Genomic DNA, 27,546 nt, shown 5'->3' with positions numbered 1-27,546 from the left:
CTACGCTATTCTCTGTATCCAGTTCATGTGTGTTTCTTTAAAGCGCCAGAAAGTTAACCACTAATGCTACTTTAATTAAATGAGCTACAGTAGACACAGTTTAAATAAAGACTTACAAAATTGGCTATCACTTAAACAACCCTCTCTGTTTTTCAGAAACAATTCAAAATAAGAATCCCACTTAACACCCACAAAGGCTTGACCTCTGACAGTGTGAAAGCGCTGCGTTTCCACTCAGATTACAGTGATGTGCAGAGCGACCTCAAGTTGTGTGACGTCTACTCTTTTAATTTCAACATCTGCAAGTTTTTAAAATTATAAAGTGTGAAGTGTCTTTAAAAAACAAATGATAAAAACCTCTGCAAAGAGATGTACAAACAGTAAATAGAACAAGCTCTGATACATGAAAGTATTGAATATAAAGCGCTGAATAACTATGTCTATGCACTTTTCGTTTATGAGGATATGTGAAGTACGTAATGTATTTTAGTCCTTTCTTATGACCTTTTTGGTCATCCTGAGCTCAGGAACAAATTTCTCACAAGTGTGAAAAGAACACACGCCATAGCTCTCATTCACACATACAAAGACACACTCTCTTTCTCTCTCAACATCTGTCCTGGCTGTGGCCTGCATGCATCAGGGCTTTTATGTTGGAAAACAGATTCCGCAGCACTCCATGCAGATCTCCAGGCAGTCCGAGGACTCACAGCACGCATCCATAATGCCACAGTCCATGTCACAGGGGCAGTTGCAGTCATCTCCCAGGTCGTCTGCGCAGCAGCAGCAGCAACAGGCTTCTGATGTGCAGATGCCACACGATGCCTGAGCCACCACCATATTGCACAGAGTGAGAAATTCACAAAACAGGCAGGCCAGGATGCAGTGGACACAGCAGTCTGCTCTCAGAGTATTGCAGTTGGCAGAACAAAACAAAAACATAGAATAAACATACAAAATGATTTAAGTATGTTATAAGTTGTGTCATTTTCTACATTGTAGCTATTTTGTTTGATGTCGCATTGGGGCAAAAACTACACACTTCACCTTAATCAAATTTACAAATACTGGACTTAAATCAATTAAAAATGTATTTATAAAGAAAAATATTTATTTTATTTTAAAAGCAAAATTTTATTTCTACTGTGTCATGTATGTGTGTGTGTAGGAGGTGAAGACGGCGGTTCAGCAGCAGTGAGAGCAAAAGAGGAATCAGAGAAATTCAAAAGGAATGAATTCCACTTTTGGGTTGATTAGTAGCTTTGTGAATAATGGGGTTATTATCATGCAAAAGCACAGGGTTGGTCACGTAAAGCTGATTAACAGCGTCCAACATTTTCACCAGCAAATTGGCATGTTAATGCTGCCGTTTCTCTCATCTCTGATTAACATTTAACCTTCCTCTCGCAGGGCCGCCACATACTAACTTGCCAAATTACTTGTGTTTAAGATGACATGGACACAGTTTTGCAGGAGCACTGGCCAATCATCTTTTGAGAAGTTTTGTAAAAAAGAAAAATAATAATAAAATAAACACTATGTATTTACTTAGAGTAAACAAACAGCCAAGTAGCCTGTTCGCAAATATATATTAATTTAAAATGACCATCTGTTGATCTGTTGGGAAAATAAAAATGTTTTTATTACAAAAATCAAAAGCAACTGTTTGTATCATTACAAAAAAAGATTGCCAGCAATCTTTTGGGATACTTAAAAAAAAAAAAAACTTAAAATCATTTATTCATTCATTTTATCATAACCAAAGGATCACGTTTGTTTGCAAAAAAAAATAAAAGTACATTTTACACTCAGTAGAGTGTTAACAAGATGATAAATACTCATTAACTTTACAATCAGACTGCAGTGTGGTAAATGGGCAGGACATACAAAGTTAACATGCATTACAAAAAAACACGACTAAAACAAAACAGCAAAGTGAAAAGATAACATCTGTTACTCAAACTAAGATTATAGCTTCAATAAGCAGTAAAATACACACATTGCGCTTCTGCATAAACTGTGTCATAGAGAATAACAGTGACCCCCTACTGGCCCGGACGTGCCGCTCGGACCTCTAATCAACTGCAGAACCCAAACCGCAGTGCATTGGAGAAATCTCAGCAATGTTGTGTGTATCGTTATCAGTCTAAAAGGTGAATTTGCATGACTTTCATCAGTCCATGGTGGGCTGTCAGAGAGATCGCTGGGTTTGATTGGGCTCTGGTGAGGAGAGGGGAGAGAGAGACCAAGGACGGGGCCTGAAGACCACTGGATGCTCATGTTTGTTTGATCAAAGTGATTTTTTTTTTTCTTTTTGTAGGCGGTAGAGCTGACCAGTGGTGGTGCTGTACGGCCTGGACAGTGTTTGAACATGAAACAAGTTTGCATACAGGCTCACCAAAGGCTTAAAAATACTAACTTTCTGAAAGGTCAAACAGTCATAATTTCAGATTTCTCCAGTGCCATATTATGTGACGACTACATAAACTGTTTACAGGTTAACTACTCTATACAAAACATATTGATCAAAAATGGCATGTCTGCTATTTGATAAGCAATTCATTTAATAGTGATTTAATTTGTGCCATGTGCTAATTTAGTATCAAAGTATAGTATCATAGTATCTCATTTAGTATATACTATTCTAGTTTTTTTTTTCATTTGAAGTTTTAGCAATTTTGTTGGGTTTTTCTCATTCTTACTAGTTTTTTTGTGTCTATATATAAATGTATAAATGTATATACAAATAGTTTTTATTTTAATTTAATTTCTGTTTTAGCTTTAGTTATTTAAGTATACCAAGTTAAAATAAACAAAAGTGAGAAATGTGTCTTGGCAACTAGCTGAAATAAAAGTTCAAGTTTGAAACAATTGTGAAAAATTGCGTGTCCACATCGTTTCTTTCGCTCTATTTTTCTTGTCCTTTTTTAAACCAACAATTTCTTTCTAGAAACAAATTTAAAGCTACAGTACATAATGAATTCCCTTGGATGTATAATTTATCAGCAGTGATTAGTGTGAATCTTAAGGAATGAGAGTCTGTGTAATGTGCACAGGAGATGGCCTGCCTTATCTCAGCTGCAAAACTGACATCGGCCCAGAAGGTTCATGTTTAATGTCAGACCGAGCAGAGGATGCCCAGATTCGGCCAGGCCAAAAACAGCCCCAGCACCTCAGAGGAAATGGTTTGAGACATCTGGAAAACTCCAAAGGCTAACATCAAAAAGAAAGGCAGCATTACATAAAACAAGCTCAAAAAGTCGCAGACCGGCAAGCCGGTGCAGGGACATTCAAATGAATAAAGACTGACTAGGGACCAAAATGAGAGGGGAGATAAGATAAAATAAAATAAAAAAGCAGTTAATCTGTAGTCAATATGGAAGTGAGCACAGTAAACTTTTTAAAAAAGAGATCCAGATATGCTGGGGAATCTGCAAAGATGGGAAAAACATGGCATTACGATGCATCACTAATGACCGCGCTAGCTTTCTGCTTACATTCCACAGCCTTAATTGAATTTGTCAGAGGGATTTTAGATGACTGCGTGCTTACAACCGAACACAATCACAAACATGCCATCACTCAAGGTCCTAACCCACCCGCAACGGAACAAAAGATCTCTCAATTAGTTGATTTTCTGCTGGGGTTGCTGTTATCGCAGCCGGCGACGGCAGCCAAGAACACAAGGAATTGCAATCCCCTGAGCAGAGATCTTGTAAAGCTTTATTCTTCAGCTTCCCAGGCTGTTTAGAGGCTAATTTCACAGGCAAACAGATTATGGTAATCCGTGTAAACATTAAAACACAACAGCTTGCTGTTTTCCAGGGGGAAATTACAACCTGATAGAGAACATATTGATTCAAAACAGTTCTACAAATAATGCTCACAAGCTGTAATGAGACAGATTTATTGAACTGTTCACCCCCCCCCCCCTCCAATTAAGATGTGAAAACTATGACGCCTTTTAAGATACACATTTCTGTAAAATCCGTGGGGAGATAATAGTGTTTGTTACACGTACCTCGCAGTAGGTTCCTACTCGCGAATCACCTGAGATATAAATCATTACGAAAACTTTCCAGTTTTGGAAACCAGTCACACACAGGATCAAGTATCCCCAATGTGCCCTATGGTTGCTTGTGTGCAAATAAATCTTATTACAAATAAATAAATACAGAAATGAATTGACGACTCGACTTACACTCAAGTATAAATAAATTAAGCTTTAAGCATATAACGCAATGAACAAAACGCTATAAATAATAAATAAACATAAAAGGCTAAACAAATAAATATTTTTTTAATAATAAAATAAAATAGCTAGTCTTCCGAAGTCCTAATTCAGCTGAATTCATGTCAAATGAAACAAAACATAAAAACAGCTGTACAGGGAGTCTAAAGTGCTCAACAGGTGCAAGACTTTGCTTGATTTAAAAAGGTTATGGTATCAGACAAGCATGATTGAACATCATGCAGTAAAGAAACCACAATAAAGAAGCCAGGAAAGTGATGCTGGAACACAGGAGCAAGGATGAGAGCGGGTCTTAATAAGAGAACACTGTGAGAGAAGGTAGCAATGGCCCCTGCTGATGTGGGATTGACACATGGCAGACACCCCGCTCTCCGCAGTCTTGTTAAAAGGTCACACCTTAGTGACCATTTCTAATCCACCAGCGATCTCCTTCATTACTGCCCTCTCCTTACCATCACACCTGACAATGTGCGAGCTGCTTTTTTCAGCTCGGCCTTCTGTTTTTCCTTTCCATTTGCAAAACAATACAAAACTACAGAAATAAAGAGATCAATCTAAATTAAAGATTAAATAAAGCAGTGCATTTATGGGAAACAGAACAAAAAAAGTCACATATTAGTTGCGGTTAGGGGAAGACCAGTAGAAGTAATCTGCAAGCACATACGAGTTTGAGTGAGAGTGTTTGTATGTGAGTGTGATGTCAAGTACCCTCTGGAGTTGAGCCAGGTTTATTGGAACCAGTCGAGCTGCTTTTGCTCCTTCTGCTGTTGTCGCTGTTGACCGACAGGCTAGAGCGAAGCTTTCTCTGCATGCGGTGCGAGACGGGCGACGGGTGCTTCCTGGACTCGGAGGTGGGGCTGGTGGAGGGTGTCTGCGTGACCCCGCGGGGCGTGCCGTGGCCGTTACTTAGCACTGTGTGCAGGCTGTTCTGCTGCCTGCCAGCCTCTCCGTCGATGCCATGCTGCTGGGATGTTGCTAGCCGGGGCAGAGGCTGAGGTTGAGCTACAGAGAGAGACAGAATGTTTTGCAATCATCGGTTTGGACCAGAGAGACTTCACAGCTGGCCCTTTATAGCATTAATTTTCATTTGAACCTTAAAACAGAAAAAGAACACACTTTATGGTCAAAATGTGAATGACAACTTTATTAAGTAAATTTTAAGTAACAAAAACAAGAAATTTATATTTAGTAAATATTCACAAATTTTTATCACAAAATTTATTCAGACGTACACAATGGATTTCTATGTTCCATCATACCCTGTAAAAACTGACATAAGGATTCTGGCTCCTAATCCAGCTAATTATCAATATATTTTAGTAATTTTAAGGGGAAAACAATGGAAAATAAAAAGCATCCAATTAACTATTCACATTTAATGCCTCACACAAGAGTGCTTTGTTGTATTTTTATTTAAACGTGTAAAAAAAAAAAACTGATTTTAAGCACTCTCCAGTCTAACTCTGAAAAAGAAATACCTTCAAACACTTGCACCATTCTTTTTCTATTCCATCTTCATGTTTTATTTTTATTTATATAAAAAAAGACCCTCTAAAGGCCTGTTCACACCAAAGACTATAACTATAAAGATGACAATAAAGATTAAACTCTACTATTCTTTAATTTGAAGAACTATTTTTAGAGTCCACACCTCAGCTATAACGATAAAGGCACAGAGAAACGATATTCCTGGAATCACTTTTAGAATTTTATGAACGATAAAAATATTGACAGCCAATCAGAATCAATCCTGCTATAATGAGCTTTAAAATTGGCAAACGAGTGTGTGCTTGAAATAAACAGACGATATAATCTCCTGGTTATATAGTTATCTTTATAGCTATCGTTCTTTGTGTGAATGGGCCTTAACACTAGCCTTCCCTATTCTTTTTCTATTCCATCTACTCGTTTTTCTTTTTATTTATTATTTTAAAAAAAACATGCTGTGTGTACTGCATTAGGCTAACCAAGATTTGTCACAGCACTTAAATATTATTGCCCTTTTGTTGGTTAAGATTTCTTCTATTGTCCTAATTTTTAAGTCGCTTTGGATAAAAGCGTCTGCTAAATTAATACATGTAAATGTAAACTAAAACTAGCTCTCAATTCCCAGTCCTAATGCCGTGTGATCCACTCTTCTATACTTTCAATCTTCACGCAGCCTGAACCGAGAGGCTCCATCTGATGCAACAGTAGTCATGGCAAAGTGAGTACTGTAAGTAACACTAGTGTGCATTCAGCTCTGCTGGGAGTCTTATGTACGGTCACATCGCGTTCATTGGGCTCCTTTGAATTATTCATAATTTCAAAGCATTGAAGATTTTTTTTTTCTTTATTCTGGCTTTTATGCAAAGATCTTTGCATTTGGTGTGGTGTGTTTTAAGATTGTGACACCTGAATTTCTCCGAAAGCATGGGAAATGAGTTTTCTCTTAATTACTTTTTTTTCCTTATGGTGGGAGGTCCACACTGACTGTGCTATTATTGTTAACAAGGGAAGAAATCCAGACCACCTCTTTATAACAACATATCACCCTAGGAAGACACTGAGGGGAATGTAAAATAACACAATTAAAAACAGGCCATGACAGCCTCATCAGCCAGCTGTCCATCTGTATGTACACTACAGCTAGCAAACAGGAGCAATCCCACTGTCAAACACATGTACCAAGATGCTTCATTTGTTTAACTATGATCATATTTTATAATCAGTATACAGAGTGTGGGGTAGTGGTCACCAAAGCTCAGGGCTAGAAAGATGCTGGTCGGTGTTTAACTATATGTATTTAAAAATGTTTTTGTTAATAAAAATATCAAAACGATATAAACAGGACATAAAATATTTCTGAATATTTAAATCAAATGTAACTTTTAAAACAAGTTTTTAAAATGTATTTGTAATATTTAAATTTAAAATAGCATCAAATTACTATATTTCAGTTAGTTACCAAGGGAACTTTCCAAGTTGTTATTAAAGTAGTAAAATGACTAAACTGGAAAAAAAAACAAATATATATAAATAGAAATAACACATATGGCAATGACAAAAGCACAAAAAAAACTACTAAAACCAACTAAAATTATAATCAAAATATAAAATGTTGGTGCAATCGTCTGAGTGACATCACACATTTTTTGTAAGTTCAAAACAAGTACCGTATTTTCCGCACTATAAGGCGCACTTAAAAGCCTTTAATTTTCTCAAAAAACGACAGTGCGCCTTATAATCCGGAGCGCCTTATATAAGGATCAAGGCGCTCTGTCAAAATGTTGACATTCCCTTTAGCACAGCTCCATCTAGTGGATGCATAACGCAAACCCAGTCAAACGTTTGACTGCAGTATCTTCTATTCTATGCGCCTTATAATCCGGTGCACCCTATATATGAAAACAGTTCTTAAATAGGCCATTCATTGAAGGTACGCCTTATAATCCGGAGCGCCTTATATATGGATCAAGGTGCTCTGTCAAAATGTTGACATTCCCTTTAGCACAGCTCCATCTAGTGGATGCATAACGCAAACCCAGTCAAACGTTTGACTGCAGTATCTTCTATTCTATGCGCCTTATAATCCGGTGCACCCTATATATGAAAATAGTTCTTAAATAGGCCATTCATTGAAGGTGCGCCTTATAATCCGGTGCACCTTATAGTGCGGAAAATATGGTAGTTAAAAAACTAAGAAAAATAATTGCGGTTACTGCAGTTCTTGCATTGCTCTGCGGTTTGCTCGTAAATAACCACAATATCACAATACCGCGTTATCTCAACAGCCCTATTGGTAGCTACCTTACAAAAATGTTGAGTTTTAAAAAGTATAAAAGCAACAGCAGTTAGTAAAAAGCGATAATTTATTAACTGATATTTGTACATCAGGAATCAGGACAGTCCAACCGGAGATGCATGGTGTTAAGTGTCCTGCCCTAGGGCACAACGATGATGGTTTATGGATCCTCCCTTGCAGTATTTTGAACCAGACCTCATCTTTAACCACAACACCACATTAATTTCTGTTTCAGCAGACAGGCTCAAAAGCGGCCCAGTCAGGAACATGTTTCACATGCATCTTGCAATACATTGCCAAAACAACAGAACAGAGAATGTTGTGGCCATCTGGAGCACACTGATAGGATCGCATGGACCATGTGAAAGCCCAAAGGTCGATGCAATCCAAAAGAAAAGTTCCCCCTCAATAAAATATAAATGTTGCCTTCAACCCAAGATATGATAGGTGATAAAAACTGAATACCCACACTGAGTGTAAAAAACAAGTGGTGACTGTACACAAGCTGACAGGTCACATTAAAACACCATGATATGGTGCGGAAGGGAGGAAGGGGGGAAAAGAAAACAGTCCAAATTGGTCTTCTAACCACTCTGTTTCCAACATATCAACAACTGTTGAGAGTGTACATTTGTAGTTGAATAATACATGGTATTCCCCTACACACTCTGTCAAACACATCACAGGCAAACATGGGGTGAGTGCTTCTTGACTGTCTAAGCAGCATCCCAATTTGGTCCCCTGGATCTGACAGCCTCAAATATCCTGGGAGCATTTTTAAAAGGCCAGTGTTTGATGGATTCATAAAGAACACACAAATATAATTGCCATTTGTCATCTCGGATTCAGCGCATGCCCCACGTGGGGACGGCGAGCCGGGACGCTCAGGAGAGACTCTATGGCATCGCTCTCTATGTAAAACTGTGGATAAACACCCCTTTGCCTTGGTGTCACAGAAAATAGCTCCGCTGGAAGAATTCGAAATTGTACCCCAAAGACGTGGAAACAGAGCATGGCAGACCTCCCAAGAAAGAATATGTATGAACGTCAACGGCGTGGTGCGACATAAACAAGACGGTGAAAATTCGGTCAAGCAGGAGGGATGTTGAAAAAGAGGTGAGACGGGGCAGGATGTTCTCTCATTTGCACTGCTCTCTATGGAGACTGAAAGGTAAAGAGAGAGAGGGAAAAAAAAGTAGGTCCCTGTATTTTTGCGGTTTGAGGCCTTTTAATATTTTATCGCAAGAGTGGAGCTGTTTGCTGTGCCCCATTAGGACGCCCATCAAACAGGATATACATTAATTCACTTGTATCATTCATATGTTCATTCATATGTTTCCTATCATCACCTGCTAATGGCTAACAATCATTACCTGTACAAAAGAGTTTGTCAATAAAAAAACACAACGTGCTCATCGACATTGACAACATGAGGGTGAAAAACATCCAAATTTTAAACGGTCAAATAATTTTAATATAATTAGAATATTATAATAAAATAATTATACAAGTATATTCTATTTGTAATTAAATATGAAATTATATTAAACGGACAATATTATAAATACATAAACATAATATTTTTAACTTTAAAAATACATTTATATGAAAAGATCAATTCTCTAATAAAAAAAAGAAAAAAAAGAAATATAATCCTTCAGTCTAGGATTTCTGTATTACAATTTGTGTGCTCTGTATATATGAATGCAACACAAATAACGGTTTAATACTCCATGGGCACATCTCTCTGATTGATATGCTAATTTGTAAATGTGCACTGGAGTTTTTCCACCTTCTCCTAAAACAGCCCGGGGTGGCATTTCTCCTCACAAACACCTATGGCAAGCTTACACCTTTCGATCCAAAGCAATATACTCCCTCAGTTGAAATGATGTCACCGTACAGTATTTATAGAAACAAAACCATGGGAATTTGGTTGGAGGGAAGGAAAGCAGAAAGAATATTATTAAAAAAGGGCTGCGACAGAAAAAAAACCCTATTAAAAATTGTTTACAGCTTGACCTTCCAACTCTGTGGCAAGGTCTTACTTCCAGACAAGAGAAATAAAAGAATTTAAATTTTCACTTAGATGATCTATTGCCCAAGCTAGATCCACTGATGATTCTAAACCTACCAAATAAAGTGCAAAACGAAAAAAGCAAATTGAACAAAGGTACCTTGTTTAACCAGAACTTTCCTGATATTGTATAACAGCTACAGGTATGTATATTTTTTAGTTGAGTTATTTAAACTTTTGTCCAATTTGTGTCTTTAATACATTTATTTGAGACTATTACGTGGCTTGAACTGCCCAATTCTTTGAAGCCTCCCCAAATGTTGCATGCCAGAACTACTTTAACTCTATTACAGCACCTCCTCTGGCTTGCTGGCACTCTACAATATCTAATTTCTGAGAGACACCATAGCTCACATCTTATTTTAAACTAAATTTCTTGCAGAAGATGAATAGGTAGTCACTATTACTCAGCTTTTTTTGTGCTATGGCACACTTTTAATTCTTTCTGACAATCATTTAAATTTAGCTGTTCAAATGAAACCTGCTGTAAAGAGGTGACACCTGAGAAGGCGTTTAATATTCCAGTGCCACCTTCTTTCACAGTCATTCACTGTCTGTCCTGCTCCCGCTTGCCTATTCTTTCACTCCATCCCTCTGTAACAATGACAAGCTGAGCCAGGCGTCTGGGATTTACTAATTTCAAATTTAGTTATTTGGCTGCTGATTGAGTGTAAAAAAATAACCCCTTCGGACCTTGTTCTGCTTAATTACTTTTTATAAGGCAATTGGCAACTCTAAAGACAAGGAGAGAGATTGTGGAGGCTTGAGCTTTTCATCAATTCAAAACTGCATTTGCACTATATGACAATGCTTGCCATCAAAATAATTAAATCCCCCCAAAAAACCATAGGATAGTGTGGAACAGGCACAACCTATCAGAAACAATTTTCAAATTAAACATTTTTAAATTAATACTAATAAACTAAGCGATCCTAAGAAAGTCCTGTATTAAGCTCGTTTTTATATTAACCAGTCGTTGATTGGATGCATTTCATCATACACATAAAAACAGATTGCACACGTAAGGCATGTTTATTCATTAAAACACAACAACTAGACAAAGCCAATGGAATTGAAATCTAAACATTCTTGAATCGAACTTTTGCCTGAATGAGGATTAGAGTCACTGTTTTGGATCGCTGCATTTAATTTGAAACGCAAGTACAGAAAGTCGCGTCCAGTGCGCGATAGCGTCAACAGACACATGCAAGTGCAGCAGGAGGAACAGCAACAACAGCCTCCCCCGGGTCCTAATGCCACTTCGTCAAGGTGTTTTACTTACTTCGGGGGTGCTGTAGGACTACTTGTAATAAAATGAAAGTAAAATACACAAATAACATTAAGATGCTTGTGATTCTGAATAAATGAAGTAGTAAATCACAAGTCTGTTGTAATTTAAACGTGAAAAGCTACAGCTTAGCTTACATTAACACAAATTACGAACATGACACTTGTAAATTAAATAATTTCATATATACCGATTTATTTATGGATTATCACAAATGAATAATGTAAACTTAAATAGGAGGATCTAAAAAGGATTTGAGTTTTACAGCTCTTTTGTTTCAGACCATCTATTAATGTTAAATCCACATCTGTCTGAAAATAATGATAACATTTTATTATAGTTATTTTCAAAGTTTCCATTGTACTTTCATTAAAAAAAAAACTTTAATAATATTTATTAGTTCTAACGAATACGTTTTTGCTCAAAACTAATCTAAGTAATTTGTTTATCATTTATCATTTTTTACAAGAGAGACTTTGTGTTTTTTCAAAACAACAGGAAATACATATTGGTATCAGCATCGGCTATCAGTTAAAATGATTTTAAAAAAAATATTGGTATAACGGATATCAGCAAAAATCTAATATCATGCATTCCTACTTAAAAATGCAATAATCATGGAAGTTACTCAAAATCTGAGAAAATTAAACTGAAAAATTTCAAGAGGGTTTAACTACAAATAAAAAGTTAATACAAATTAACTAACATATAAAAAGCTAAATAAAAAAAAGTACATAAAATAGATAAACTACTCAAACTTTTTTTTCCTAGAATAAAGATTTTATCCAAGATGCTTTTTATCCAAAACGACTTGGATTACAATCAAGAGGATACTTTTTTATCTAAAATTGAACCCGTGATGCCTTCACCATTCTATTCTAACGGCAAGAAGAGCTCTGTTGCTGCTAAAGCAGGCCAAAACCACAGTTTTCCTACTTTCACCTTTTTTCGAAACCTGAAACAACATTTACGCAATCCATATCCACACCTCCTTCCCTTCTATCCATTTCCATCACGGTGGAATGGAAGAATGCCATAAATGCAGAAGTTCTTAACAAACGTGGTTATAAAACGCACATCTTGCACAGATTTAGCCGTTTTACACAGCTACCACATTTTCTCGAAAGATCTTTTAAGATGTGACTCAGAGACCAAGCCTGAAGGAGCTGCCAGACTTCATACGTCGACGAGTGCTCCACCCTCCTTCCCAACGACAGCAAACAAAACACCACCAGCTACACAGATGCAAGGAGGCTGGGGGTGTGTATTTTCAGTTTAATGGGTTTACATCGGTGACTCAAATATTCCACCAATTTCCCCCTTCAAAAAAAAAAAAAAAAAGGACTTGCATAAGGATCCAGATGCAGCATGCATCTCTTGGAGGCCGTACAGAACGAGGCCAGGCACCAAGCGATCCTTACAGAGGCACTCCACTGGCAACTAAAGCCAGCCAAGAGTTTATTAAATATATATCTATCCATCTATGGACAAGGTTCCTTTATTTGCTCCATTTCAATCTCGGCATTAACTGCACTAATGTGACAGCTGTGGGTCAATGGACTCTGTCTTCGGGGTGCCAATCAAGACCTTAAGCCCTGGAATCAGGCTAAAGGAGAGGGGTGCTCGTCTGTTTCTGGGAAGCTTTTTAACGGGAGATGGTTGTATTGATTTTAGCCTTGGCGGGACTGCTGTCTGAATGGAGTCAGTCGGTGGCTCCCGGTCACCCCCGAGTGATCAGAGGCCTGGCGGAATGACCTAGCAGAGGTGCAGTGAACCTGCAAACATGCAGGGCAGGAGGGGAGCACATCACGAGAGATCACTGTAATAGAAAAGGGGTTTAACCTTAATGTCGAAGCCAAAACCCTGTTAGAGTGCCAGTAATCCCTCCCACTCAACTCTCATTTCAAGTGCTTTTCTGGCTGGAAAAGGCAGTGTTGTGTTCAGGTTGCATTCACGCTCTCGAAGCATCAGCGTACCGTTAATCAAATCGTGGGCCTCAAATCTACATCTTATTAACAGACAGATGCCACTTTCCAATCTATTATTCTTTGCATAGTTCAAACACCTGCGCAATTTCCCATAATGCCCACCTTGCGAACGAAATAACACTGAGCTGATGGTCAATGAGAACAATCAGAAATGCTGATGGTGTGTTAAACCTATAGCTCACAGATGTGTAGATCACCACTTATCTGAGGTAATTTAAATACATTTTACATATATAAATCTGCAGAGTTCCAAAAGGGCTTCGGCACTTGCGAGGATGCTAATTGAAATGCTGGGAATTTTTCCATATGAAAAGTGTCTACACCAAGACAATGAGGAAATAATTAGCACAGAGGTAGAATCACAATGGCCATTTTAATCAACCCCTGTGCTAGCATTTCACCCTATTTATTCCAGTTTTGATTCCATGACCCACGGCTAAGTAATCACTTGAAAATTACTCCTCTGTTCTAATGGGCTCTTGCATCTGAGGAACACGTGATCTGAAAAATTAGCATCTTGAAACGATCAACTCTTTCCGCCCAAAATGATCTAAATAAAGGCACTCTTAAAAAGTGAATGCAGGTGAAATGCATGTGTACTTTCTTAGAAATATTGGTTTGAGAATTAATAGCAAAGCCTAATAATTAAAAGTCAAAAATATTCTGGACCTAATGTAACCCCTGAGTGAGATCACAAAATTCCAGACATAACAAAGATGCGTTGTCTATGCACAGAATGATATACATGCTAAAAAAAAAAAATACTGACAATCATGTGAATTATTCAGCGTTTAAACACATCTTAATCATTACATCATTCCCTTAAAACTCATTCAGGAATGAACAAGCTTTTCTGTCATTTAGCTAGGAGGCTTGCTGCAACCCACACATACGAGACTGTGAGAATCTGCATGTGTAATGCCTTTGTTCTGTGACACTGTACTTTATTTCTTCATTGCAGCCTAATAGATCAGTGTGCGATAAAAAACAACACAGATAGCTCAAGCTGGCCATCATCCATTTCTGTTTGCCCATGTAAGTCAACGGACAATGCAGAAGAAGCGTGATTCATCTTTTGTGAATTCTACTAGCAAATGAAAATGGAAATATGATAAAACTAGATAAAATGTTGTAAAGTAGCCAGTCAAGTTGATTTCCTATCGATTTCCTGCTCTGGGATTTAAATATCACATCATACTTCCCTATCCAATTAGTACACTGCCTTACAGCCCTACTCTATCCATACTAGGCCAGACCAGAGTCATATAGAGAGAGAATTGCGACAACTCCATTGACTCCAATGGAACATTTTTTCAGCAATGGCGGCTCTTTGTCGGCATCATTTTCAGCATCATTACTTTTAAATAACAGTGTTTATGTTTATATACGAGTATGCTTAAGTTTTTTTAAACCTGAATATATTGTGTATATGAATAAGTATTGTAAGAATTATACATTAGTTATATAATATCTATAATACATAATTATATTACTATATGTAATTGTAAGAAATGCAAACAATAAGCTTAATTTTACATTTACTTAACATGCTAATTACTGCTGCTAATATTTAATTGACCCAAAAGTGCGGTGCGAGCTGAAAATCACCTGTCACCAGCCTGTCTCTGTACTATCTGAAAATCATCAATATGACATTAGTTAACATGAGATCAGTGAAAAAAAGAACAATATGTAATGTAAAAAGTCAACAGCAACCCGTGTTTATACAACTTAAGGTTATCCTGAAATAAGTTAAGTTTTTAAAATAACGGTAATTGAACACTAATCCACAAAAATGATTTGACATGATTTGATATTTTAAAAACAACATCGCTGTAACTATATACTCATGCTACATACATATGTCGGTGTGTTGTATAAATATATCAAATAAATGCATTTATTGACTCCTTGTAACCAGAAATCGCAGTTCTGTCACTCTACTCTATCAGACTGAATGGCAACGCACTTCTGGAACTATCTGAAGTCTACATGAATCACGTGACAACCAAACAGACAACCTCATATATATATTAGGGGTGGCACGGTTCACTGAAAAAAAACCCGTACCGTTCGGTTCACCACACACGGTTTGGTACGCGCTGGGACCGCGGTTCAACTTAAATCCAAAGCATCTGTAATATGGTTTGCTATAAATAGCAGTTAATATAGGTTTCTGTTGATGGATGTGCATTCTGGATTCCCAGACATTACAACAATAGCGATGAGAAGAAAAAAAACCCTGGACAAACCATTCACTCTTGATCAATGTGAACGACTTATGCTGGAATATGAGCAGTCATTTATTCTATCATCATCCGGGTGCTGAAAGCGCGCGCCCAGATGAAACCTGAACAGCACACGTTAATATGTATTTAAACTAAACTCATTTAAGCTTTGTCAGTTTAAACATTTAAGAGTCAGAGGACGCGAGCTCGCGCGCGCAGTGAGAAGGTTTGTGCATGCACTCATCCAAAGCGGGCAAATATAAGATCTCTCTGAAGTATTGTGTTTAAATGGACAAATTCAGACAAAAATTATGACAAAATGCCCGTCTTGGTAAGTATCCTACAGCAGACATAGCCGGCTGAACGCAGGCCACTGTATCAGTGTATTCTCTTAAAGTGACAGTCTTTATATTAATAGAAACAGCAACAACAAAGAAATCACTCACTGCTCTCGATTAAAAAGCTTTTATAACTTTAATAAAGAAATATCTTTAATTTATATAGTTCAATATGCAATGCTGTTTTACATTTGATTACTTTATTCAATTTCTGTACCTAAAAACTTATGCTAGACCTGCCAAAAAAACTAAACAAAAAAAACCTGAAAATCACTGTTTATTTATAGCACATACCGAACTGTACCGAAAACCGTGACTCTAAAACCGTGAAACAAACCGAACCGTGAAAAAGTTGAACCGTGCCACCCCTAATATATATATATATTACACTAGAGCCTTTTGTAGATATTCACTTCTAATAAAATAATAAATAATAATAATAATAATGTATAATAATAATAATAATAATAATGTATTACTACAATTTAAAAACTGAACATATTTCATATTTTAAAATGTAATTTATTCCTGTGATGGCACAGTTGATTTTTTTTGCTTAATTACTCCACTCATGTCTTATTATTATCAAGGTTTAAAACAGTTCTGCTTAATATTTTTGTGGAAATAGATGCATCTTTCAGGTTTCTTTAATGCATAGAAAGCTCAAAAGGGTTTTTGATTTTTTTTTTCATTTATTTCAAAAAGAATATTACATTACAAATCTTTACGGTCACATTTGATCAACTGAATGCATTCTGAGAAGCGCTAATGGTATTAAATTCTTGTTATTAAAAAATTTCTGACCCTCAACATTTGATAGTGTGTGCATATCGCTAGTACATGCTCATCTGAGGAGAGAAAATGAGTTCAAACTCAGCATACTGGAAGAGAGACATAAGAAAAAGAACAACAAGAAAGAGAGACAAAAAGTGGAAACAAGGTTGCTAGATTAGAAATAAGCTTAGAAATAAGCTATTTTTTGAGTCAAACCTGCTTCTTGCAGGGAACAGGTTTCTAGCACTGTCCACCAGATTCCCACACAGCGGGACTGTGAAAAGTGGGTGTGTCGGGACTTTTTCCCCCTCCAAAAACAAGTGGTGAGAATTTTCCAATCACATCCTTTGTTTCAAATCTTTGTTTCCCTAATTATTTCCAACCAACTCGGAGATGAGTGAGATTTTCCATTACTCCACATCCATCTGAACTCATTTGCATAAAACAATGCCTTGAGTTAGTTAAACAACTGAGCTGATCCAACTTCCATCTTACATGCGGAACAGCAACCTCCAAGATGTTATCAAGCTTTACATTTATAAAGTACACAAACTCGTATGAGCAGAACAAAAAAAGTCCCCATGATGCAATCCCATGCTTTACCAGGTAAGAGAGCTCCTATTTCAGTACATTCAATTTCTCAGCTGTGATTTCCAGATCCAGGCCAACCAAGGCCAAACCACAATGGGATATCCTTGAAGAGCAACTGAACGTATAAACTTTACTGCAATAGAATGGTTCAAATTCAGTACATTTTCTTTTAAATCGACACACATTTCACTCAACCTATTACCAGGACTCAATGGTACTTCACCTATAGCATTATCTTACCAACTTAATTTTAAAAAACATTTATATAGATTATTCACTATCATAATCTCAAATCAAAGCTACTCCCAAAGGCAAAGAATATCAGAACAATGGTAAATACTGAAATCCATTATCATCGCAGTAAATGTTTTAAAATCACATTAGTGTTTTTAGATGTAAGCTTCAGTTTTTAGTTGTGCAGAACTGTAGAAAATGCTGACAAAGGTTGATGTCAGTTGATAATCCAAGTGAGATTGGATGACAAACTCTACGAAGTTTATGGCAAAGTACTGACTAGTAACAAGAGAAATGCTTATATCAGATCAGTTTCAAATCACTGACTGATAAAGTTCAAAACTAGATATTTTTGATTCAATAAAACCATTAGAGGAACTGTTTTTCCTGTAGGCATCTGTTACACTGCTTTTTCATTATAGAAAGTGAAAGCTATGATGCATTCTCAGTCAAGCGAAGATGAAATTTATGAGCCACATTCACCAAAAATATGCATAAACAAGAGTTGGAGTCTGGCCAATGATGTCAAGCATGTTTGGATTACATGACTCACACATTTGTTAACACTTACTTCTAACAAGATCATCATGGGTGTGGTTCTCGCTCATGTGATCTTGCCCGTCTGAAGAGGCATCTCCTGGTATCGGAGTTTGGGATGTTTCTGTAGCATCTGAGGATTCATCAGTGCAGGTGTTGCATTTATCTGGACAAAAAAAAAATTATACATTTTTCTTTTAGGAGTTTTGCTCTGTTCAATAGCTGCCAGGAAGCCAAAGCATGCAAAAGGCCAGTGCTGAAGTTCATACTGGCTCGCCTCAGCATCAAGAATAGATTTATCTGGCTTTAATTTGCCAGATAAAACAGATTCCTTTGGTAAACGGTTGCAAAACCTTGTGGGGGGATCAGGTAGGCCTGAGCCAGAACTCTGGATCTCATTTTCTTGATTCTGTTCCCGGCTACACAATACCTGCCAAGGTTTTTACAGATATAAAAAGTGCATTCATCTAAACTGGAAAATGGATGTGAGCAATACCTGCCTGATAGGCATACAAAAAGATAGGCAACCTTTAAACACTGCATTTAAACTTATTCAGCTCCCAAGTCCAGAGAGTAAACTAGGCAGTATGCTTCTCCAATTTGCTCTATTTGTGGTGGCCTTCGATGTAGCCACACTCGAGCAGAGGCAGAGGGCAACAGCTCATTTTTTTAGTACTGTCAAAGCAGTCTTGTTACACAAACCTGTGTTTTTCCATCACTCAACTGCATGCTGGGAATAAAGCAGGTGACTCAGCAAACAGAAGCGTGCTTTCACTTTTGGTGTGACTGGAGTGTTTAGTTTTGGGCTTTTTCCTTTCTACAGCCCTCGTTACAGCGTATTATGAGACAAGATCAATACAATACAGTAGCTCTAGATACAGAGATTGATATCACTTCATCGAGGCTTGAGGCTGATGAATGGAAACCCTTTATTCCAGCCATGACTCCTCAAATGCACATACAATACCAGCAGCCTTGTGATGCATCGCTGTATTTAGTGATTACAGTTTGAAATAAATTGCTCTATTCTCTAAGCATACACAGTCCACAGGGAGGGAAATCCAGTCTTAACGGAGAGACTTTGAAAGCCCTACAAAAATCCATTTGTCACCATAGCCTGTGATTGCTTACTTTGTCCTACTTTGCCATTTTTTGACAGTGTTATAATGCTGCTTGGTATAAACAGGATAGTTAACGGTTCAGTGCCTAAGAATAAAAAGAAGAATAGGGGGGCCAAGCTTATTTTACATGTGATAATCTCAAAAGCAACTAGAAAGTTAATTAAAAACTATAATTGGCAGTAGTTCCTGCTAATAGTTACCAAGGCGCTCCTTCAATCTTTATTGGGAAATAATGAAAACATTATCATGCCTACTGTCGCAACATACATATAGGGAATCTGTTTGCTAGTTGCTATTTATGCAAGTCAGTTACTGGTGAGTTCAGAAAGAATGGGACACCAGGTACCAGTGGGACAAATAAGTTTTAGAATCGATTATCTTAAATAAATAGTTAAATAAAAATCAGGAGATAAAACAAATGTAAACATTATTAATAACTGTTCAAAAAGCAGATGTTTTACCTGAGAATTTACCTGAGATTATTACAGTGGACATTGTCAAAATGCTCTTTTCAAATATAAACTTCTAAATAATAATAATAATAATAATAAAAACAACAAAAATAAAACTTGTACTTTGTACTATTTAATTGCAGTAATGTATTTACTATAAATTCAAAATCACTGTTTGATTTTTGCTAATGAGGTCACATCTTAGCTGGAAAACAGATGTAAGTGAAATATAGTGAATAATTGTGTTAAAATACCTATAATGATCGCACTGAAGCTATATTGATAACTGTTTGGAGATTTAAGCATAAAAAAAAAACATTTTTGCACCACCCTTAGTAACACTGTGAAGTGCAGTTTACAAATATGTATGCATTATTAATGGTTACAGTCCGAATACTAACATACAATTCACCATTCGTGCTTCAAAATATACATTCAATACAATAAAACAACCCGTGCACCCATGATATACACATAAATCAGAATCTCAAAAAAATAAATATGGAAAAATCAAGTCTCACACCGGTTGATTTGGACAGAAGTGGGTTCGTCTCCTCTTGTAGCTGCTTCTTTGGCCCTTCAGGCCCCTCCGGAGGTAAAATAGTCTCCGAGGACATGAGCCGGATATTTAGATACTAAACACACCCAAAACAACAATCCTCCAAAGCAATCAGCCTTCAAACCTGTAAGAAAAAAAAACTATTGTGATATCAATAGCGGCTTCACTGCGTAAAGAGTAAACAAACTCTACTCCAATATCTTTCATGAGGAGTGACGTCATAACGGCGAAACGTCGTTAAAGTTAGTGGAAAGTTTCGTTTAGGTTTTTTCTCCACAAACGAAACTCTTAATCTAACAAAGACGCGCCTAAACATCTTATCAACTTGTTAAGTCAATATTATTCGTTTGCTAAACGTAACAAATCATTCCGAAGTTTGCTGGTTACCTTTCAAACATGTTAACTCCCAAACGCCTTTATTCCCATCCTTTCTTCAGGCAAAACGATGTCCCGTTAGAAAATGTTTCCTTAATAGCCCGTTTAGGATCAAAACTTTGTAAAAACTATCAGATTGCTCCCAAAAATAGTGCAAAAATCCCTGTCAAGCAGACGCTGAGTAACGAGTTTGTGCTCGAGACTCCCGCGCGCCCTCGAGCCGCTGCAGCTGCTGCTGGAGAAACTTTGAGCTGAAACATTTTCATCACATCCGGATTCCGATGATCACAACCAGCTGCATTCAGCTGTTCGAGAACTGAGACTGTTTGTTAAATGACTACGTCTGTCTTTCACACTTGCAGGCATGTTTACCCAGCGAGCTGAAGGAGGACGTCGCGTTGACTTCTACTGTTCCCATCAAACCTGACTAAAATACCAGTACTTTTGAGCCTTAAGCGCCTTTAAAGTTGTTGGTGTAATTATAAATAAATAACAGTTCAGACTTCTTGATTTCATGAGAACATTTTAACTTTGCTGCTAAAAGTGTTACTAGTCTTGACAATTGCCTGATAAATAAATAAATGTTTCTTTATTGTAAGTTTTTATTGGGTCTTATTGACTGAGTAATGTCTGACCATTTTACAGGAAAAAAATAACTTTTAAATTTGAAGCATCAAAAAATTTGTTGATTTTTTTTCTGCCTTCTTGATTACATTTGAACATTTTTACTTTTCTATTAAAATTGTTACCAGCCTTGCAGGCTAATAAATAAATTTTTTAAAAAAAATACATAGCAGCTAAGCTTTCTTTTAGGTCTCATTAACATATCCTGTCTGTTTCTATCTATCTATCCATCCGTCCCTCTGTCTGTCTGTTTCTATCTATCCATCCATCCGTCTGTCCGTCCGTCTGTCTGTTTCTATCTATCTAGGCTGGTGGCTACGAAAGGCAGTTAACCTCAGGTTAGGAGATTACAAAATGGTGAGAACAACAGATTTCTATTGAGATTACATCAATGCTTACTCAGTGCCTTTAAAACCTTTACATTTTCAGATGTCTGAAATCTGCACACATAGAGCCCTGAACTGATTCAGTCCATTTTCGAGGTGGCCTTGCTGGTGGATAAAACGTATGAGCATGGAAGTGATTGATGTGAAATATGCCCTCCTCATTGACTGGGTGAACTCCATTTTCTGATCCTAATACAGAAATCACTCCAGGTCTGTGGCATAATGATTTACGATGAATCTGTGTCAATGTTAAACTCACAAACCCCACATAATCCATCTTGCAGAGACCCTCCTCACTGCGGCGAAATGCTGCATTCTCCATTTAGAAGTGTTGAATCTATTACCCCACTGATTGGTAATAACTTTAGGCCTTTGCTCCCTTTAGACTGTAATTACTCAGATACTGATGCTCTTTGTGACCCGGCACCAAAGGCAAAACTCGGCATCAGCAGGGCTTAGCTGACCCACCTTGTTTTCAAAGTTATCACTTTAAAAGTTACAAGTATATTTAGGGATTAGTTCACCAGATAATACAAATTCTGCCACTATTTCAGCCATAAAAGTATTTATATGCCATATTATTGTGAGGAACAGATGTAAATTAAATCATTACACTCTAACTATCTTCCCCAAATCCAAGTAATTTGAACTACTTTTATTTGTGAATGTAAAGCACTCTCTCCCACCTTCAGTACCATGACTGAGGTGCCCTTGAGAAAGGCACCAAACCCCCAACTGCTCCCCGGGTGCCGCAGCAAAAAGAAATGGCTGCCCACTGCTCCGGGTGTGTGTTCACAGTGTGTGTGTTCACTGCTGTGTGTGTGCACTTTGGATGGGATAAATGCAGAGCACTAATTCTGCGTATGGTTCACCATACTTGGCCACATGTCATGTCACTTTCATTTACACTGCAAAAGTGCCACAGAAGCATTTCTAAAGTGACATTTTAGGGTCTTTACAAAGACTAAGACGAGGCATGAATGCATTTACACATCATTTACAGCTATATTCTTTATGTGGTATTATATCTTGAGTTCTGAGAAGGCACAGAGCAGCCTTAACTTGACTGTGTAAAAATGCCTTAGTTTCATAAAATCCAGAATCAGAGATTTCTGTCTAAATTTTTCATGGTGTTTGTGTTCACACGGGACATCAGTTCTGCGATTTCCTGTGTATTCCACAGTGGCAACGCCGACAAACATTTATCTTGTGTTAAATCATGCGCTTCCGAGCTCGAATAAGGAACTGAAGTCACAGGGAGTGCGTGAAGCCGTCATGTCGTGTCACTGTTGTGTCAGCAAAGCATCTGTCAGAGTCACATTTCAGAGGAAAGGGGAAACGTCTCTATTGACTTCATCTGTTTGTGTGGCAGCATGCCTGATTGCTGAAACGCTGCCAAATCACCCTGGGTAATCCCACTCGACGGAGTCCCTCCGAGTGATGGGGTTCACAGTGCATGCATGCAGGAAAACCGCCTGTCACCACAACAACATCGCTGACAAAAAGCCACCTACCGTGATTTAGTAAATATTTGAGCTATCACAGCAGGCGTGGATGCATACATGGCAACACATGAACAATCGGCGAAGAAAAAACAAACCAGAGTTGAAAATGTGAACTACACTGACCTAATAGCCACTTAAAATTGTTATTTGAGCAACTCTTGCACTGCTGAGTGATTAGCATATGAATAACAGCATGCACGAAAAACCTACGAGTACAAGAAGTGATATGCACACGCTCAAAGATCCTCCTACTAAAGCAGCTGCAGTGTTTTGTGCAAGCTTGATCCAAGGAACTCACTTTGAAGTTGGCGATTTCCTTAACTTCTAGATTGGCTTTGCTGAGAAAACTGTACTACTCAATTATACCTGTTATTCATCAAGGAGAACAAATTGCTCCAAGCAGGCAGCCAAGCAGGGAGGGTTTCCTGTAGCTAACAAAAAGGCGCAGGAGGCCCCTTGCGGAGCACTGCCACTCGGCTCTCGTTGTTCTTACCATTTGGTTTTTGTTATGGAACTAAATTTCACACCAAATGGGTAGAAGGAAATGTGGTGGAATAGGAAACCTGTAATTAGCACTAATGAGCTTATTCTTTGGCTTTGTGATTGGAATAAAAATGGGAGACTTACTGATTCTTTTCCCATCTCGACTTTAATGGCCAGCAAAAGAAAGGTGTCACTTTGAACCAAGGCGCATGCACAATGCACATCAGTAACTGATCAAATCTTAAAAAGAAACCTTGCAGAAATCTCAGCTAAATGAAAAGAAGCTAATAAATCTCGCTTTGAAGCCAACAGAAAGCCCCCCTACTTCTCAAGCCGACCGTGAAAACTAGATGAACCCTGGCGACCTGGATGATTAATGGCATTGGGGTTATTTTAGACCGTTTTTTTTTCTTCATATTTGTACTATTTAGGTCACTCTATGATCAAGATACTAACAGCGCTTGTCGTCCATTTTATCAGTAGGGAGATGTTGTTTCAGACTTGCTTAGTCAAGGGACATTATCAGGGGAGCGCTGAGGTGGCACGGATAAATAAACTCATTACAACAACAGGCCTCGTGATTAACGATGTGTAATTGCTTTGATAGAAATAAAAACAAACATCATTTATAGCACAGCGAGAGAAAGGGAATCAGAGGCCGAGAACAGTGGGAACTTGTATACGCTGAATGCACATCTGGAAGGAATTGTTCAACCACTGAAATATGCAGGTATAATCAGAAGCAAATGTCTGCACTGACATGTTTTAAGTTCATAAATATGTATCTCTCAAATAAAAGGAATTTTGTTTGCTCTGGGCCTGGCAGTTGTTAGGTACTGTAACTAATAACATACTTTAAAGTAAAAGCCCATCGGCCGGTGTATACTGCATAGGGCAGACAGCAGGCTGGAGCATGTAGACTTACAAGTGAACAGCTGCAAAATCACTTGTGATCAAAGTACTGAGCCATATGCAGCCAATATGACCTGGTTGACATTTCACTAACAACCTAAAATATATGTCAAATTATCCAGTCCGTCGCAATACCCCAGGTTTGCTTTTAAGGATGTGGGTGTTCATGTATATTAAAAAAGAGACCTTGGAAAAGAACATGGAGAAGTGGAGAAGACTGAAAAGTCAACAAGATATCAAAAACCATTCTATCAACTTTCTTAATGCACATTTCTAATCTTACTTTGCCAGATTTATCAGTATACATTATCCCATTTAATATTTGCCATATATTTTATTCAAAAGCATGCTTTTTGCAAGTCAATTCATTTTAGCAAGTTCATGCATTCCTTGGGAATCAAACCAATGACCATGGTTATAGTAGTGTAATGTGCTACTATCTTAGCTACAGGAACCTACTTACTTATCAAAAACTCATGCACTCATTCAGCTAAATCCTTCATAATGACTTCATAGCGATATTTCATATACAGAAAAAGATGCTTTCTGTGTAAGCATGTGATAGACTGATGTCTTTGACATGTCTTTTCAGATGACATTATGTAGCTTTTCACATGAAGCTGCAGTCTAAAAAAGTGGTGCACAAGTTAAAATAAGTTTAACTTAACATTCCACTGCTGCACATATTGCTTGTTTAAATGCAAACTCACATTTGCCCTTTACTTTGTTTTGCGCCACCAACAAAAATAGTTACAAAGAATCAGAGAATCAAGAATCAGAACTAATTGGTGTGTAATTAATAATATTCATATAGCTGTACTGAAGTGCAATCTGACAAATTTTACCCACATATGAAATTTAACTTGTGTAGCTAGACACATTTTATGTTGACATAGTTAATTATAGTATGTTTAGCAGAATGCATTATATCTCCAGGTATACATGTATCTGTTTATATATTACCTGGGAACGAAACCCATAAACTTACCATTGCTTGTGCAATACACTACTATGTGAGCTATGGAAATGCTAATGCAAATGTGTTCTGATTCATACTGATATCTCTGCACATTATTATCATAATCTATAAGGAACTTGTTTATTGATGTGATATCGTAATTCTAATCTCAGTTGTTTATTGTGACTCACAGATGCGGATGTAACGTAAACATTAGTAGGTAACAGGGGTCACGCTCAGGCAGGGGCTGGGTGGCATTTTCTCCAGGCATACGTGACGTCCCATATACACACTGTCCTGCAGTAAGCCACCTCACGCTGAGCATACATACCCCTGAGTTTTGTTAACACACCCCTGGGTTCCCGTGGATCATTCGAGACACACATACATACTCCGGCACACACTAAGCCTCCATGCATTATTGAAATACGGCGAGAGAACACTAGCATTTCCATCCACTCTGATTAATTTAATACTCTCTCTAAGTCCAAGATTAGGCTCTGGCATAGGTCGTAATTAAATATTGAAAACACGAAAGTGCAGGAATATTCAATTATTTTTAAAGAAATCAGAGTATTAATTTACCGGTCAGCTGCCGAGAGACAACCACATCACCAGATCATATCACCAGATGCATGTAGCCCAGCTTTGCAAGGCCTTGCCTTTAAATTGAACCCCCCCATTCCAATTTCTAGAACCAGAGTCAAATATTTATCCAGTTGATGAGGCAAACGCAGCGTGCCGCACTGACAATAATTAAAATCCGGCCCCAGACAAAGGAGAACAGCTGATCATTTCTAATAGTTTGTATTCGTCTGGTCAGGCCTGGCACTTTTGATTTCAGTAGCTGCCTACTAGAAGTGTGAAGAAGTCTGAAGTGTATTTACAATACGGTAAACACAGCATGTTGGGCCCGACATTTGTCAGTGTTTGTGTCGTTTACTGTTATTAAACTCTTAAAACCACATCGTACAGGCTATTTACCAAACTCAAGTCACCCCCTTAAGAGTAGAGTTTTGGAGCGACTCTCAGTAAGAGGATGGGTCTTTCATCTTATTGCTCTTTTGATTTCCTCTCCTCCTCTTCAGAATGTGAAGAACAGGTTTGACATCAGTACAGCTGGCAGGCTAGACTGGCGCTGTACAGTATGTGTACCCAGAGAAAACTGATTTTATAGTAAATTCAAAATCGTATCGATCGATAGATAGATAGATAGATAGATAGATAGATAGATAGATAGATAGATAGATAGATAGATAGATAGATAGATAGATAGATAGATCTTTGTTCTGGATGGATAAATTAAAGTGATTTCTCTTCAGATAAACATTTGAAACATCAGGCTGTATGTCTTAAATATATTTCGGAACTTTTTGGCGGTGTACAGTTAAACACGTCCTTCTAAATGTCATGTCTAAGCCAGGGACTAGCCACATAATGGCATGGAACGAGAGATGCGTGTTAAAACGAGGATTCCACAAATCATAGATCATAGTTGTCTAATTATGTAAATCATGAATTCTCCAAATGTCAGCATTAGGAAAGAGGATTAGGATTTGCCATGGTAAATGATAAATTACCTATCAAGCAGACAAATCAACAAAAATGCAGCTTATATAACACATATTTGGCCTCCTCAGTTTGAGAGAGGTGAGTATATAATCAAATAAAAAATGAATTTAATTACAGTTTAATGGAGAAAAAGCAAATACTGTCAGTCAATTTAAAGTGGTTCTTCTGTTAGCCTTTGAAAATATTACAAAACACCAGTGAAATCTTTTCTAAGACTAGTAGATGCTCTACCAGACACTATATATGACAAAACAGCTGTTGAGATGTTATCGGATTGTGTGTGTGTGTGTGTGTGTGTGTGTGTGCATTTATCTCCAAGTCATGGTGACAGTGGAATGTAAATTTGGCAAAGCATGCTCGACAGATTGTAACGGCAGCCAAGAATCTCACCAATTTTTCCAGTTTCTCCGAGAGACAGGCCACCCTGCTGCAGACACAGAGAGCTGGGCTTCTGGGACCAGCATATCCATTGATTCCTTGTAATGATGTCCAGCCAACAACAAATAAA

The 27,546-nt window shown here is 37.6% G+C and overlaps 1 protein-coding gene across 2 annotated transcripts; it reads right to left on the bottom strand.

Moving 5' to 3' along the window:
• Positions 1-267: 267 nt before the first annotated feature.
• On the bottom strand, positions 268-20,988 carry LOC132098739 (myoD family inhibitor domain-containing protein-like). Of its 2 annotated transcripts, none has more exons than XM_059504892.1 (5): positions 20,611-20,983; positions 20,188-20,347; positions 18,126-18,257; positions 4,961-5,254; positions 268-899 (listed from the first exon to the last, which is right to left on the bottom strand). In XM_059504892.1, the coding sequence occupies exons 2-5, from the start codon at positions 20,279-20,281 to the stop codon at positions 649-651; spliced, it is 771 nt and encodes a 256-aa protein (XP_059360875.1). In that variant the 5' UTR covers positions 20,282-20,347; positions 20,611-20,983; the 3' UTR covers positions 268-648. The 2 variants fall into 2 exon arrangements, with proteins under 2 accessions (XP_059360875.1, XP_059360876.1); XM_059504893.1 differs by lacking the exon at positions 268-899 and adding an exon at positions 4,275-4,784 and having other exon boundaries at positions 20,611-20,988.
• Between the last annotated feature and the right edge of the window lie 6,558 nt (positions 20,989-27,546).

Source organism: Carassius carassius, chromosome 22 (genome assembly GCF_963082965.1).
Source record: "Carassius carassius chromosome 22, fCarCar2.1, whole genome shotgun sequence".
Classification (NCBI taxonomy): domain Eukaryota; kingdom Metazoa; phylum Chordata; class Actinopteri; order Cypriniformes; family Cyprinidae; genus Carassius; species Carassius carassius.
This window is presented reverse-complemented; position numbering and strand designations above follow the sequence as displayed.